The sequence below is a fragment of the Phaseolus vulgaris genome, chromosome 2, assembly GCF_000499845.2.
Source record: "Phaseolus vulgaris cultivar G19833 chromosome 2, P. vulgaris v2.0, whole genome shotgun sequence".
Lineage (NCBI taxonomy): Eukaryota > Viridiplantae > Streptophyta > Magnoliopsida > Fabales > Fabaceae > Phaseolus > Phaseolus vulgaris.
Window position 1 is genome coordinate 12,696,989 of NC_023758.2, and position 17,226 is coordinate 12,714,214.

Consider the following 17,226-nt stretch of genomic DNA (forward strand, 5'->3'; position numbering starts at 1 on the left):
TTAAAGTTTATTCTCTCATTAATAAGCAAAAAAAATTGTGCAATAAAACTCTCATTTTCTAAAGTTTTTTTTAATTAATAATCTTTTAGTTAAAAATGGACATTTATCTTTATTGTGATAATAAAGTAGCACTTAAATTTCTTAATTTTTTATTTATATTTTTACTAAAATAATATATAAGTTTAATTATATATTTTTTAATTATTTTTTGTTTTTATATTAAAATAATGATTATTTGAATATATGCTTCATCCTTTTGTATTTTTGTAAGAAAGTTTTAAACTAAATGATAAAAGAAATTCACATCGTTAATATATACTAATTAACTCCTTCAATCTTTTATTTTAAAACATCCTTAAATTTTTACAGTTTAAAATTTAAAATTTTAGTTTTCATATTAATGTAAGATTTAGTTTATAAATCACTTTTAAATAAAATAAAAAATATATAAGTTTTATTTTGTTAAATATAAAAATAGGAGTTTTATTTTGTTAAATATAAAAATAGGAATTTTATTTTAAAACTTAAAAATACGTGAGTGTCGTTTAATGAGTTTTGGAATGAGCTATAAATATAATGTACTCTAAGGGTTAACATGTTTCTCTTGAACATAATTATTTCTTCTCTTACAACAAACATTACTTGGAAAATTAATATATTGTTTTCCAATAAAATAGCAAACTATCATTTGATCAAGTACCAATAAGTAAGTTTGTTGATTTTTATTATAAGTAAAGAAAAAAATAAAGTGATATGTAGATTGAGGGTAGATGATAGAGTGAAGAGAGATTGAATGCTTGAGAAAATTGATCCATTGTATGATTTACAAAAATCAGAATGGGACTGATCCATCTGGTTCCATTGCTTTAACCAATTTTTGTTTTCCCTGAAATTGGGATGCAGTGAATGCAGTTAGTTCCACCATCCCATGTCAAGTTGCAGCAAGAGATGCTTAGTACTATTGGAGAAATGCAAGAACATGAAGCACCTGAAGCAGGCCCATGCCCAGGTATTCACCACTGGTCTTCACATCAACACCTATGCCCTAAGCAGGCTTTTGGCTTTCTGCTCCTATCCTAATCAGGGAAGCCTCACCTATGCATGCAGACTCTTTCAACACATTCACCACCCCACTCTTTGCATATGTAACACTTTCATCAAAACTTTCCTCCTCAATGCCAAGTTCTATGCCACCCTTCATGTCTTCACCAAGATGCTGCAGAGTGGTTTGTACCCTGACAACTACACCACCCCTTATGTATTGAAGGCCTGTGCAGCCCTTCATAGTCGTTCTTTGGGGCAAATGGTTCATGGGTACAGTTCAAAAGCGGGTCTTGTGTATGATATCTTTGTGGGTAATAGTTTGATGGCAATGTATTCTGTGTGTGGGGATGTTGTAGCTGCACGGTACGTGTTTGATGAAATTCCTAGGTTGAGTGCAGTGTCTTGGAGTGTGATGATCTCGGGGTATGCAAAGGTGGGTGATGTGGATTCAGCTAGGTTGTTCTTTGATGAAGCACCGGAGAAGGATAGGGGAATTTGGGGTGCCATGATTTCTGGGTATGTGCAAAATAGTTGCTTCAAGGAAGGACTTTATTTATTTCGTTTGTTGCAGTTGACTGAAGTGGTGCCTGATGAATCTATATGTGTGAGCATTCTTTCTGCTTGTGCTCATTTGGGCGCTTTGGATATTGGCATTTGGATTCATAGATACTTGAATCGAGCAGCGGTGCCATTGAGCATTCGTTTAAGTACTAGTTTGTTAGACATGTATGCCAAATGTGGGAATTTGGACTTGGCTAAAAGATTGTTCGATTTGATGCCGGAGAGAGACATTGTGTGTTGGAATGCCATGATTTCTGGCACGGCTATGCATGGAGATGGAGCAAGTGCACTCAAGATGTTTTCAGATATGGAAAAGGCTGGGATAAGGCCGGATGACGTAACATTCATTGCTGTTTTCACTGCTTGTAGTTATTCAGGAATGGCACATGAAGGTTTGCAGTTACTATGTAAGATGTGTAGTGTGTACAAAATTGAGCCCAAGAATGAACATTATAGTTGTCTAGTTGACTTGTTAAGCAGAGCCGGGCTTTTTCAAGAAGCTATGGTAATGATGAGAAGAATAAGCAACTTGGGGAATGTCTCAGACGAGACATTGGCTTGGAGAGCATTTCTGAGTGCATGCTGCAACCATGGACAAGCCCAACTAGCCGAACGTGCAGCCGAAAGACTCATACGGTTGGAGAATCATAGCGGGGTCTATGTTTTGCTTTCTAATCTATATTCAGCATCTGGGAAGCACAGTGACGCGAGAAGGGTGAGGGATATGATGAGAAACAAAGGGGTGGACAAGGTACCAGGTAGTAGCTCTGTGGAGATTGGTGGGGTTGTGAGTGAGTTCATCGCTGGCGAAGAAACGCATCCAATGATGAAAGAAATACACTCAGTGTTGGAGAAAATGCATATGCAGTTAGACTAGAATCATTAGATTATTTATTAAATTATTTCAACCATTTCCTTTAGCTGGATGACTTATTTGGAACATCAGGTCTAGTGTTCCATCAACTACTTCAAAGTCTGGTCGTTTAACTCAGGGAACAGGGATGCTGGAGTTGAAATTTGAAATTGAAATACTCATTAGACTACAGAAAAATAACCAAATGCATTTGTGAAATTTATAGATCCGTTACACTTTAGTTGAAATTCAATATAATGCCCATTTTTTAAGTCTTAGGACTTCAGTTTTAATTTCTACTAAAAACATATCACAAGTAGAAATTTATCAAAGCAAACTTTAGAATATTCTTTTAGTGTTTGTTTCAGAATAGTTTTACTTTTAGAAAACACTTTAGGTTTTGCATATGTTTGGATAAGTTACTAAAATAATACAATCAGAAAAAATATTACATTAGGTTAATCCAAAATGATATTTTTAGGATTCCAAACCAAAATATGCAAGCATGTGCCAAGATTTCAACCTATACTTTCCTGTTACAAGTGCATGCCAAAATGAAGCAAATGCTTTCATTAGAGAGTCCAACAGGGATACATTTTTCATTTCGTGCATAGTAATGTTTTTTTACTGAAAAAAATATGTAATATCATTCTTTAATTTGGAAGCTGATAACAAGAGTTCATGACTATATATTACAACTTGTTGGAAACGTGGAAAGCTCTCAAGTAGTACTCTAAAAACGACTGTTTATTACGACAAGACAGATTAGACAAAATTGAATTACCTATGTGGGTATTTCATTGAGGTAATTAGAGGAACAATTTTTTTTCCAATAATTATACAAGTACAGTTCCTGAAAAAATATAAATATTTAGAACTTTTATTAAACAAGGAAGTCTGAATCAGAAACTTCAAGCACTTTATGATAACCAATGGGGTTGACACCAGGCCGAAATACATTTCCTTCGATGTACCTGTCAAGGGCATATAAAATTTCTCAGTTCTAAGAACAAAATAATTGGTGATCTGCACAACTTTGTTGGAAACTCACATTTCTTTCAAAAACGGATGCTTGTAAAAGGGATCGGGAACTCTCCCTGAAAACTGATTGTGATCCAAGTACCTGAAATAAAGAGAGAGAAAATCTTGAAATTGTTAAAAACTTCACAAAGATGCCAATTGAATTTCATCCAAGTATTTGAGAACATATTTATCAATTACTAGCAAAATGGAAAGGAAAGGAAAGTTCAAATTTCCATTTTAAACAGAAAATTAGAATTCTGAGCCAAGTGTGTATAGTATTGAAGCTCACATCAGCACATTAAGACCACAGTTTTCCAGCGAGAATTAATAAATGAAAGCAGGTAAAGGATATGTTTCTACTTCATAAATTGCATTTAGAGAACTCAATGCCTAAAAGGCATGGTTTATAAGTCTCAACCAAAAAGGGTAGACATACACTTACATCAATTTCTATATGACAAATATACTCTAATATTTCAAAATAGCCCACACCATTGGATTTTCTGTGATGTATCCGGTTACAATACAAACATATTTTTTTGTCAGTAATCCAATAAAACAGCAACAATAACTTTATCCCAGTAGGTGAGGTTAGTTATATAGATCACATGATGCCCTTTAACTCAGTGAACAAACAAATTGTATAAACTAATAAAATTTACCATTATCCATCTTCTTATAGTCCTTACCTATCATTGAAAAACTTCGAACATACCTATCCCATCTTTCTTTGATATCTTGCTCTGTAAGAGTAACTTAGAAATTCTCTTAATCTTTAATACATCTAAGTCCAAAATTCTTGATTTCTTTTTCCTACTTCTGGCAAGCTTATTATATGTGTTCTTCATTTACTATTAGTCCCAATATCTAGCTAAAACTCCACAACCGCTTTGAATAGTGTCTCATTCGCAACTTTCATTACTTCATTTCTATGTTTCCAATATCTTGGCCAATTTTCAGTATTGCTGGACTCGTGTAAATCCTTAAAACACTTTTATTTCTTTCCTTGGTCACTTTTATTCCACCACCAAGATTTCTTATCAGTAGGTCCAAAACTTTTTAATTCACCCATTTGCTTTATCAACTTCTTTAACCTTTGACATCTCACATCCCAAATGAAATTAGAGCACTACCTAGTGGTTCCCAATTACCTCCCTCCCATATTTTTTCTTAAAAGCCAAATGTTTACTATAACCACTTTTTCCTTGGATTTGTAACTTGTCAAAAAATGTCTGTTTATGTATAAAATGAACATCAAGGACAAGGCCCTATTATTGTGTAGTAAGACTTTCGTTTAGACTCAAAATTCTTACAAACACTTTTAGCAAAACTCCTCACTAAAGGTGGTCAATTTTTTTAGCAAAACCTTTTTATCAGATTTGTAACTCAACTTTTCTGTTCATGGCTCTCAAATTAACAAGGTTCAAGACCGTATGTTGTATGCTAAGACTTTCTTTAAGAATCACAACATTTCTAACAACCTCTTTTAGCAAAACTCCTCACCAAAAAATAAAAATCAATTTGCGACCTTGAGATTCTCTTCAAGTGACTAAATGTTCCCCTCATTTCTTAAAAGCCTACCTAATCTTGAAATCATATCACTGAGAAATAAAAAACAAACTGTCTCTCCTCATTAGATCTCCTAAACCAAAACCACCATGAACTCTTCTTGTCAAGTGTCTTGCCCCATTACCAACATGTCTATTTAAATCCCTATCTGTGAGAATCTTTTCCTCTAGTGGAGGGAGACCTTTGAACCAAAATATTTCAAAATTTCTCTTTTAAAAGTGTTTCTGATGGTGCATAAGCACTAAATGATATTATTAGCCTCCAATGTAATTTTTACGGTAAATTTTAGTCCCCAATTCTTTTTACTTCCACCACTTTCCCCCAGTAATACCAATCTTGTCTTACCTTCAGCTTTCTAAGTTTAAACCAAAGTTTAACTTGTGCAGTATCTGGCTCTGTACCTTCATATCCAACCCATTTAGTTTCTTAAAGACGCATGATGTTAATCTTTCTCTGAATCATATCATTCACTACCTCCAAAAAGTCATCAATCAAAATAACAATATTTCAACTACAAAACCTAATAAGGTACTCCAAGACTAGATTCTCCACAAACATCTGTCTAAAAAAGGTGAGGACCCTTCCGCATTTGGTAAACCATAGAACAAGTATATAAATTAAAATTAAAAGATATATAAGTAGCAACAAAATAAGAAATCAAGAGTTTCATGAAAAATTAAAAATAATTTAGTCCTTATTTGATGTACAACACTTTTAACGAAGATTCCAATCAACACAAGAAAGACAAACTTACAAGTATGTCAACTTAGGAATATGAGCAATGCTAGATGGTATAACTCCTGACATTTTGTTGAAGGAAAGGTACCTGCCTCCATCATACGATAATCATGTTATGGAAATTCCAAGGAATAAGATAGATCTTAAAAAGAGCAAAAATATTGTAAACCAATATTGTCCCTCTTCCTCTCCATCTCTCTCTCTCACACACACACGCGCGCTCATGGAGGGAGGCGGAATGAAAAGTGGTACAGAGGGAAAGAATGAAAAGCAGCACTCACAATATTTCAAGACTGGTTAAGTTAGCAAGTTGTGCAGGAACTCCTCCGGTAAAATAATTATTGTTTAGATATCTGATTCCACAACAAAAAAAGCATTAAAATGTAGAAAATATTATTTAAGATCAAATGATAATATATTGAGGAAAATAATTCACCAGCAATAACTTACAGATTGCGTAGTGCTGGAAAGCAACCTTCAATACGAATGAGTTCCCTTATGGTACCCACCAAATGATTGTTACCAGCATCCCTATAAAGTACAACAGAATTATAATTATAATAAGGAAACATTAAGTAAGATAAATAGTATACTCTGCATTAGAAGATTATTAAATTAAAATGATTTGATTATTACAAGTGCCGAAGGTTTTGTAGAGTGCCCAATTCTGGTGGTATTCTTCCAGTTAAACGGTTTTCATGGAGATGAAGATAGCGAAGGTCTGGCAGATTTGCTAGCTCCTTAGGAATTTCTCCCTTGAAATTGTTGAAGCTTAGGTAACTGCATAAAGATATGACATTACAATTACCATTCTAAATAAAATAGAAGCAATGGTACAAAAAGGACAAGAAAGCCCAGAGAGATTGGGAAGGTAAGATTTACTCACAGATGTGTTAAACTTTTAAGCTCACCGATTTCTGGAGGAATTGCATCCTGTAGTTTGTTCCACCTCAAATTTCTGGAAGGAAAAAAAGGTCAATAATGAACCAATATCACATCTTAGAACCATGATTACTAGATGATCAACCACTGTTTAAATAAAAACCCAGTAAAATGCAAAGTCTTCCAAAGCAACAGTTTTTAAAATAAAAATCTAGTATTCATTGAACTTCATCTCATCAAAACATAAGCATCAGAACAAAATTGCAAAGGGAAAGCAAAACTGAACAGGGATCAGAAAATTCTTACAGTATTTTAAGACGCTTCAACCGTCCAATTTGAGGAGGAATAGGCCCTGTCAACTTGTTATTGTGAAGATCACTGCCAGAAATACACAATAAATCAATTCATAAGAACTTCAAAGGGAGAACCGAAATGGAAGCATTCCAATGATACATATATAGTAATTGTCATTAAAAACAACAGAACAAAACGCAGATGAACTGCAGCTAAAAAATGCATCATCTTAACAAGTATATCTCAATCAACCATTTATAATTTCTTTATTTATTATTTTGCAACAAATCAAAAAACACCAACCAAATAAACTCCTCGCTATCCTGCAAAGCAATATGAAAATAATACAAACAGAACACAATGTTAGGCTTTCAAACATCCAACACCAACACAACCATAGGCGTTAATCAACACCACATGTTTATAAACCAGTTACAGGGAACAAAATTAAATGAAACATAGATTAATGAAAAAAAAAAAAACTTACAGCCGTGTAAGATCCAGCAAGCTGGTAACAGCAGTAGGAAAAGGTCCCACAATCGACACCGCATACACCTCACTGAAAAACACCAAATCCCAATTACACCAACTTTACACCTCAAATCAATCAGCAACAACTGAACTTAAAAATCAAAACCTTTATCTTATCAATTCCAAAAAAGAGGCATTTTTTGCATTTTTCTAAATCAAGTGAAAATTGATAAATGATGCTCACAGCTCGGTAACGACGCGATAATCACCGACAGTGGAACACGTGACACCAGACCAAGGAGGAAGATCCCCATCACCACAAGGGTCATCACCGACCCACGCATAGACCACTCTCCACCCAAGAGAAGCCTTGATCTCGTTCAAAGCCTTAACTGCAAAAAGTTCGAGGAAGACATAAACGAGTCCGACCCATGACAGGAAAAAGCAGAAAAAAACAACCCACTTAACCGAATTGGAGAAAAGTGGAGAGAAAACGACATGGGTGAAGGGGCTGAGTTAAGTAGCTAACGTTACCGTCACGCTTGAGGGTCTTGCAGTGCGAAAGGTGGAGAATTGACAGAAGGGTAACGAAGACGAAGAAGAATGAAGTGAAGGGTGTGGGCGCCATTTTGAGGGCGCTTGGTGAAATCGGTTTTTGTGTTGTGGGAGTGGAAACGTAGATCTGAAGTGTTGTTGGTGTGGTTGAGTGAGATGTTTGTTGTGTGTCTTTGCTAGTGTTGATTCAGATTTTGCATTGGTGAGATTTGAAGGAGAGAGAAGGTGTGTGATTGATCAATTGAAGTTGAGAGTGAGCGAACGCGGTATCATGTTGGAATATGAACATCCAACAACACTCGTCGGCGTCGGCACTGAAGTTTTATGCTATTCTTTTTTCATACTCTCTCTTTCTTTATATTATTATTATATATTATATATTACTTTTTAAGTTATTGGATTTAGGCCTGTTTGGTTTGGTTGGATTCACTATGGCCTTGAATCGGCTTTTGACAGTTAAAATAGCAAAACAGGAGTGTGTTGCCATTTGTCTATTTAGTTTCTTAATCTCAATAACAATTATATTAATAAATTAAAAACCAGAAAATTTAATCTCCTTGAACAAGATTTCATGAATGGTATGAACAATAAGTGTTAGTTAAAAACGTCTACCAACCGTATTGAATTTAATTAAATTCTTTATTTAACCAACTTAATTGTTTTAATACCATTTTTGGATTTGGATGGGTTTATGCCTAACTAAGTAGGACACAGTAAAATAAAATATTAGAGAAATATAAAGTTTAAACTTGGTAACGAAATATCACCTCTTAGATGATAGACCATGAGTCACCTTTTTTGTTATGAGTTTGTCGGTCATGTGACGTCATCTTTGGAAGACCTAGCAAGATTAGTAGGAATGATGATATTGTTACTGAAATTGTGGGTTTGAGAAACAACTGAATCCTTGGATTCTAGAAAAAAAAAATTGTATCGTACATCTCCTACCTCTCGAATCAGTTATTTGGTACTTAAACTTATCTAACGATCACTAAGAAGAAGAAAAATCCTTATAAATATGACATGTTTCAGGTTAAGAAGGACACTTGAACTTACTAGCTTAAAGTCATTACTTTGAACCAGAACAAAGTAGCACCCACTATGGCACAAGGTAAATTTTTTTCCTACCCCCACAAGACAACACAATATGAAATCAGGAGAAACCAAAAACAAATTGATCAATCCGAAGAAGATGACCATGCTCCAACCCTGCAGCAAATCCTAGATAATATGTGGGAGTTGTAGCGGGAAAACGTAGAGGCTAGAAGAATAGCAGAGGAGACTCAGATGAAACAAAACCAATTACATGAAGAAGTAGAGATGTCACACTATTTCATGGATGAGGTTGTAAGAACACATAAAGAATTGCATAAAAATAATGAAGAATTCTAACAAGCCATACGCAGACAAATGACCCTCCAAGGACATGTTGACCCGTATCTGATCCATGCCCAAGCAGACACACAACCTTTCTCCGCAACAATCATTGACAAGTCAGTATCACCATACTACATGGTATCCAATATCACACCATTCTTTGGCCTAGAGAGCCACCTCAAAGCTTTCCGAGCTCAAATGTTGGGGGCTTAGATGCGATCTAATGCGAGCACCTTCATATGAATCTCTTTGTAATGGTTCAATGTGGTTCCTGATTGAACAATTATCTCTTTCCAGACTTTCTCTCTAATGTTTGTGAAATAATTTGTAGCTAACAAAATAAAACATTTGAGATTTTTTTTTATGTTTTTTATATCAAGCAGTAAACAACGACTCGTTGAAGAAATACCTCAATCACTTTTGTGATATATCAGTACGAATTCATCAACCTGTGTTTATAGATGCATGTGTCAAAGGACTTCATGTCAATCCTTTCAGTGAATCACTCATTCAGAAAAAGGTCGAATCTATGGTTGAAATCTAAAGTGCCTTATCGCAAATTGAGGCTGAATAGGTTAGGAAATACCAAGGTTGATTTCCAAGATGAAAGTAGGATTTTTCTTTGATCCGGAGTTTGGAAGATGTTAATGTTGATAACACAATATAAGATGGCTCTAGTTGAACAACAAAGTCTAAAAATAAATTTGAGATTTGGTGGAGAAAGAAGTTTAGAAGTTGATTATGGCATCCTTAGAAGTATCAATGATATTGGTAGGAAGAAAGATGAGACATTTTAATTATTCTTAGGTCAAAGATAGATAGAAAAAATTGTTGAAAGGTAGTAGATAGAGAAATTACTTGGATAGGAGTAAAAGTTTCACGTAGAATGGATGTTGTTTAGTTGATATGAATTTGAAAGCATTGTATGATTCAGGATCGACACACCCCTTTATGTCAAATATGTACCACATGAATTGGGTGTTATTCCAAGGATGGGTTGGCTATCCGCCAATCACATTCTCATAGATTGTGGTCAGCAGAAGATAGTGTTTCCAAATTCCAGTGAGTTAGATTTTATGTCTACTCAACAAGTATGGTCTGAACTGAAGGAGGATAAAGTTGCTTTATAATCTTTACTCAGATGGGAGTTAAGAATGAAGATGAAATGAGTAGTATACCTTTAGTTAAAGATTTCATGGTTGTATTTCAGAAGAAATACCTAGATTACCTCTTAAAAGAGAAGTGAAATTCTCCATTGATCTGGTACCTAGAGTTGGACCAGTGTTAATGACACCTTACAAAATGGCTCCAACTGAATTGATTAAATTTAAGAAACAAGTGGAAGAGTTGTTAGAGAAGTAGTTCATCAGGCCTTGTATATCTCCATGGGGTCTCCAGTGTTATTGGTTAAAAAGAAAGATGAAAGGTCTCAATTATGTGTGGACTACAAACAGTTGAATAAGTTTACCATCAAGAATAAGTATCCTCTGACCATAATTGATGATTTGATGGATCAATTACATGAAGCCTCAGTGTTCTCAAAGACTGATCTAAGATCTGGATACCATCAGATTTTGGTAAAGGTTGAAGATGTTCATAAGACATCCTTTAGGTCTTGTTATGGACTCTATGAGTATGTAGTGATGTTGTTTGGAGTAAAAAATGCTCAAACTTTGTTCATAGATTACATGAATAGAATTTTCCGTTCTTTCTTGGATAAGTTTGTTATGATATTTATAGGCAACATACTTATTTATTCAAGGACTGAGGAAGAACATGAAAAACATCTGAAGACAGTGTTGAAAATTTTGAGGGAGAAGCAATATATGCTAAGTTCTTTAAGTGTGAGTTCTGATTGAAGGAAATTACTTCTTAGAGTATGTGATATCAGCTCAGGGGATCTTAGTGGATCTAGCCAAGGTGAAGGCAATGTTTAAGCGGGAATGCCCTAAGACAATCATAAAGATAAGGAGTTTTATGGGTCTAGTTGACTACTATCGAAGGTTCATTGCAGATTTTTTCAAGGTAGTAGCACCTTTGACACAACTAACTCGTAAGGATCAACCTTTAGCTTGGATAGAGAAATGTGAGTAGAGTTTCATGGAGCTAAAGAAAAGCTTGACTAGTGCTTTAGTGTTGGTGATTCCTGATTCAAGAAAACCTTTTGAGGTTTATTGTGATGCTTCACATCAGAGATTGGGTTATGTCTTGATGCAAGAGAATAGAGTAGTTGCATATGCTTCAAGGCAACTAAAAGTTTGTGAGAGAAAATATCCTACTCATGACTTGGAGTTGACATCTATGATGTTTGCTTTGAAAATTTGGAAACATTATTTGTATGGAGCTCAATTTTAGGTGTTCAGTGACCATAAAAGTCTGAAATACTTGTTTGATCAGAAAGAGTTGAATGTGGGGAAGAAAATATGGATGGAATTTTTGAAGGATTACAATTTCCAACTGATGTATCATCCAGGGAAGGCTAATGTAGTTGTAGATGCTTTAAGCTAGAAGTCAGTATAGATGTCATCCATGATGATTGAAGAACAGAAGTTGATTGAGCAGTTCAGAGATTTGAATTTGAGAGTAAAATTCCATGCTAATTGTATTGGACCAGAGCGCTCAGAGCTCAGCGCTCAGAGGTCGGACCTCAACATTTGTCGTAGGCAGGTTAGCTAGACTCTTGGGTCAAGTTGGTGGACCATGTGATTGGACCCTAGATGTATGTGATAGTTCTTTTCTCATATAACCCTTGTGCATAAGGCCTAAGCGGCTAAGTGAGGGGTAATTTTGGACCTTGGGGTGTACTTAGTACGCAAGAGGTCTAGCTTAAGTACATGTTTCCTTTAAAAAACCTAAGTCCATGTGTGCTAGGGCACGAAGAGTTTAGGTTGCATGTGTTCAAAAGATGCGTAGCGCCACGCTGAGGGTGGCTACGTGAAACAGATTAGACCCCTGATGCTGGTACATGAGTTGGTACCCTGGTGGTTATTCTGTTATGATTTTATGCACTCTAGAGAGGAAAATTTATGTTCGATTGCGACACTAGGAGAGTGTGCCCTTGAATAAAATATTTTCTTGTTGAGTATGCTTTTAGTTGAGATGATATTCTCATGATAGAAAGTTGTTACAAGAGGTAGGCTATAAAAGGGACTTGAGATCCCAGGTTAAAGGTACGTTGTTTCTAAGACTGAAACTAGTTACTTCTTGTTTCTTATAAGCCATGTACTAACTTGATCGTCGGAGTGCAATCAACAGGTAGGGCTCCCTCTGTCTAAACGGAGTCGCGTTCCAACGTAACAAAGGGAAGAGCAGATTCTAACAGAGATAGACAGAGCCAAAACTTGTCTTCAGAGTCAACCGACAAGCTAGTCAATCGGCAAGAACACTAATCATATTAGTTGTAGTAAGTTAACTATAACTAATGATTTCCTTGGAATGATCAAGGAAAAACAATTAGAAGATCCTAGTCGGAAGCGTATTGTAGTGTTGCTAGGTACATATCAGGCTAAGGACTTTGTGATGGGAGAAGATGGTATCTTGAGATTCAAGGGCAAAGTTTGTATACCTACAAATGAAGATCTAAAGAGAATGATCCTAGAAGAGGGTCATAAGAGTCATCTTAGTCTACGTCCCGATATGAATAAGATGTATCAAGATTTGAAGGAGTCTTTTTGGTGGTCAGGCATGAGGAAAGAAATAACTTAGTATGTTGTTGCATGTTTGACATGTCAGAAGGAAAAGGTAGAGCATTAGAGACCTATAACTTTGTTGCAACAATTAGATATTCTCAACTGGAAATGTGATAGTAATACTATAGATTTTTTTACCCACTTGCCAAGATCCGTAAGGGTTCATGATCCAATCTGGGTGATAGTTGATCGACTGACGAAGAATGCTCACTTTCTTCCAATTAATTTGAGGATATATATGGCCAAGTTGGCATATTTTGTTAGAATATATGACCTTAAACAAGAGGGGGTGAATTGTTTAAAAGGGGTTTTTGAAAACTTTTTCAGGTTTAATGAAATTCTTTGTATAAATCCAGAACAGGAATCAAGTTAGCCAAGAACTCAAGCAGTTATATAGCAGAACACAGAAAAACAATCGGTTGTTTCTTCGAAACAATCAGTTGTTTATATCAGCAAAGCTAAAAACAAAATTTAAATGAGTTCAGGGTAAGAGAGAATCACACAAAAAGCTTATATTGATTCACTCTTAAACCGAGAGCTACATCCAGTCCCTAGAATACCACTGGGTAATCCACTAAGCAATCAAACCAGATTACAAAACACAAACCACCAAAGCAGTGACCTTGAACCCTTCAAGAAGCACACTACCTTTGGCAAACCACACCAAGAGTATTGATCTTGAACACCTCAAGAACACACAATACTCTTTGGCAACACAACACCAGAAATACAGTAGGTTTAGAAAGGATTACACCTAATCACAGTACAAACTAAATTGAATACAATTGCTATCCTATTCCACTCTCACTTGAAAATCCAAAGCTTGATGTGAATCTTGAAATCTTAGAATCAAATCTGTCAAATTGAATTTCTCAAAGTTGTTTCTTACTTATTTTTCAAACATAAACAAACAATTTATATATGTTTCATTAATGAAGGAGCGTATTCAGTTAGAAAACATTTAAAACATATTCACCATTCAAAATTGAATTCTGATAGGATTTTCAAAGAAACAATCGGTTGAAACCACGAAAAAACCAACTGTTTGGCTTGACAGTTAAGTCAACCAAACAAAAACAGTTTTCAACCTTTTTCAAAACTCCTAAGAGCAAAACAACCGGTTGATTCGACAAAACAACAAGTTGTTTTCACTTAGTTGGAAAAACACTTAATTTCAAAAAGGTTTTAAATCACATCAATTTTAGATTCAACAAAGGAGTGGATCACACTTTATTCTACCCAGATCCCACCCAAACATAGCAGCAACACCAACCTTTCATTAAACACCTTGGATTTGGATTCTTCAAAGCACATGAACACTCTTGATCAACACATTTGTACATCAAAGAGATTATGAGATTGCATGGAAAGCCTTGCAATATTATTTCTGATAGAGATCCCAGGTTTACTTCACGGTTTTGGTAGATTCTACAAGTTGCATTGGGAACTCAATTGAGAATGAGATATGCATATCATCCTCAAACAGATGGGCACTCTGAGAGAACGATTGTTTCCTTAGAAGATCTATTGAGGACATGTGTATTGGATCATCTAGGAAGTTGGGATGAGATGTTGTCTCTGGTGGAGTTTACTTATAATAATAGTTATCATGCCAGTATTAGGATGACACTATATGAAGCTTTCTATAGGAAGAAGTGCAGAACTCCTTTATGTTGGTATCAAAATGATGAGGCAGTATTGGTTGGGCCAAAGTTACTTCAACATACCATTGAGAAGGTAAGGCAGATACAAGAAAAGATGAAAGCTTCTCAGAGTAGGAAGAAATCATATGCATATTAGAGGAGAAAGCCTTTGGAGTTTGTAGTTGGAGACCATGTGATGTAGGGTGAGGTTCTTGCTTGTGGAATTGTGGATGAAGAGGCAATGAAAGACTTGGATGAAGAGTAAGTTGGTGAGGCCAACCTTCCAAGAGTTTCCTATGCCGTCTAGGCTTGCAAATAAGAGGAGATTTGAGAGAGAATGATTTCTGAATTCAAAAATCTTCATTCACATTTATGTCAAATCTGAATACAAAGTGTTTAGGCAAGGTATTTATAGGGAATGAGGTAGTTTGCTCCTTAAGTTACTCTAACCCTAGGTAAGTTTGCTTAACCATGGTAGGGTTGGTGGCTTAAGGGGTCGCTTGTATCCTTTTAAGATACTCTAGAGATCCTTGCTTGTGTGAAAAATGAGGATCACCTAGAGTTTCTTTAATATCTCTACAACACGCCTTTTAAAAAGTATGTTTACAAATACAACTTCTATACAATCGTATTCTACTTTATTTATACAGATAGTGCTTCTATCCTTTATTAGTGTGTATGGTGGTTTTTGGATGGTCCTCCATTACCATGTATTCATGAGTGATACCAACCAAGGGTGTACGACGAGTTATCAAATCGAGGAAGTTATCTCCTAAGTTTGTTGGACCCTATCAAATCCTGAGAAAGGTAGGTTCAGTGACTTATGAGATCGCTCTACCTCCTGAGTTAGCAAACCTGCATAATGTCTTTCATGTATCTCAACTAAGGAAATGAATCCCAGACCCTAGTCACGTATTGGAAATGTACAATGTGCAAATCAAGGATAACTTGTTTTTTTGAAGCAAAACCAATTAGAATTGAAGATCATCATAACAAACAACTCATATGAAAGACCATAAATATGGTGAAGGTGGTGTGGGATGATAAATCTAGTGATTCAACTTGAGAATTAGAAGAAACCATATGAAAAACTTGTCCCTATCTCTTTTTAGGTAAGTCAATTTTCGGAGATGAAAATGTTTCCTTGTTGTGGAAAATGTAAGGATCTATAAAATAACCTTAGAGTATAAGTGATATATTTTAAATGACACTTGAATATTTTATTATTAAAATAAAAAGATTTATAAATAGAAAATTCAGTTATTCATGTTTCATTTTAAAAGAACCACCATCTCTCTAAAGCTTCTCTTTTCCTTTTCTCTCCATTCTCTCTAAAATTCTGACCTCCTCGCTCATTAGTTTGACGATCGGAGTCTGCCATTCCTAGCAGTGAAGACTACAAGACTGTTCGATCAGAATCTATGATAAAGTGAGTTCATTTTTGTTTTTCTCTTTGAGTCAAATTTTGAACTTGTTAGGTTTGTCTCAATCTAGGTTTTGCATGTGACTCTTTTAGCTTCAAGATTAGTCTTTACTAGCTTAGAGTCCTAGTGATATAGATAGATTTTTTATTAGGACTATGTGGTGCAGGTTAAGCTACCATTGAGCTTTTGGTAGGTTTGAAGCTTTTAGTGGGCTTCTGCTCAAGTTCAGGTAAGGGAAGCTAGTTTTAATTTCAAATAGAACCTTAGGTTAGAAGATATGGATCTTGGGGTGACGTGGTCAACAATTCCAAATATTTGTTGTAGGATTTATTGTTTATGAATAATGCAGGGTATTGTTTGAAATAAAATGTGAATATGTTGATTTTGATAGGGATGATTTATGGTAGATATTTTTGTTTGAATATAAAAATATTGGTTGAATTGTATAGTTGATATAGTGTAAGTTATTCTTGAAGTGAATGAATTATTGAATTTTGTTTTGTTTGACTTCGAATGATGAAATTAGACAAAATTATGCAAATTTTTCTGCATATCTCTCTCAGGCGAGATAATTCTCGCTCAAGTGATAATAGAATGAAAAGATGGGGTGCTCTCAGGTCCATTTTCGCCTAAGCAAGAAGGAATTTTGCTCAGGCGAGGCTTCAGATGAAATTCTAAGTGCTCCCGGGTTCTATCTATCTCACTCAAGATAATTTTCGCTTGGACGAGACCCATTCTCACCCAAACGAGCAAATTTTCGCTCAAGTAAAAAAAACTTAAAATTTTATTTTTGCTTTTGAAAGTCTAGTTTATTATTGCCTATTGTTTATAAGTGAAAATTCTAAATTTTATTTAAAAGTACGATTAAAGGAACTTAGTTATGTATTTAAGTGAATTTTGAGATATATTTGGATTGTTTAGAAAGTTTAAAATATGATGTGATTGAATGGTGCATTGATGTGTTAAATGATGTATGCAATGAAGTGATGGTGAGTGTCCTGTGAGATTGTTATTATAGTGTATTGATTTGTGAGTGTCATGTGAATGAGACGATCCTGATTCTACTGATATAATGGGATCACATAGATGAAGTTATTCAGTTG

The 17,226-nt window shown here is 35.1% G+C and overlaps 2 protein-coding genes across 2 annotated transcripts; one reads left to right on the forward strand and one right to left on the reverse strand.

Annotated features, from left to right (window-relative positions):
- The first annotated feature begins 670 nt into the window (after positions 1 to 670).
- Positions 671 to 2,677, forward strand: LOC137810719 (pentatricopeptide repeat-containing protein At1g08070, chloroplastic-like). The gene has a single exon (XM_068612129.1). It carries the CDS (start codon positions 929 to 931, stop codon positions 2,480 to 2,482), a length of 1,554 nt encoding a protein of 517 aa, XP_068468230.1. The 5' UTR covers positions 671 to 928; the 3' UTR covers positions 2,483 to 2,677.
- Positions 2,678 to 3,223: 546 nt separating this feature from the next.
- Positions 3,224 to 8,357, reverse strand: LOC137810720 (probable leucine-rich repeat receptor-like protein kinase At1g35710). The gene is made up of 11 exons (XM_068612130.1): positions 7,970 to 8,357; positions 7,680 to 7,827; positions 7,452 to 7,523; positions 6,977 to 7,048; positions 6,675 to 6,746; positions 6,425 to 6,568; positions 6,239 to 6,319; positions 6,070 to 6,141; positions 5,805 to 5,876; positions 3,510 to 3,581; positions 3,224 to 3,432 (listed from the first exon to the last, which is right to left on the reverse strand). The coding sequence occupies exons 1-11, from the start codon at positions 8,061 to 8,063 to the stop codon at positions 3,342 to 3,344; spliced, it is 990 nt and encodes a 329-aa protein (XP_068468231.1). The 5' UTR covers positions 8,064 to 8,357; the 3' UTR covers positions 3,224 to 3,341.
- Between the last annotated feature and the right edge of the window lie 8,869 nt (positions 8,358 to 17,226).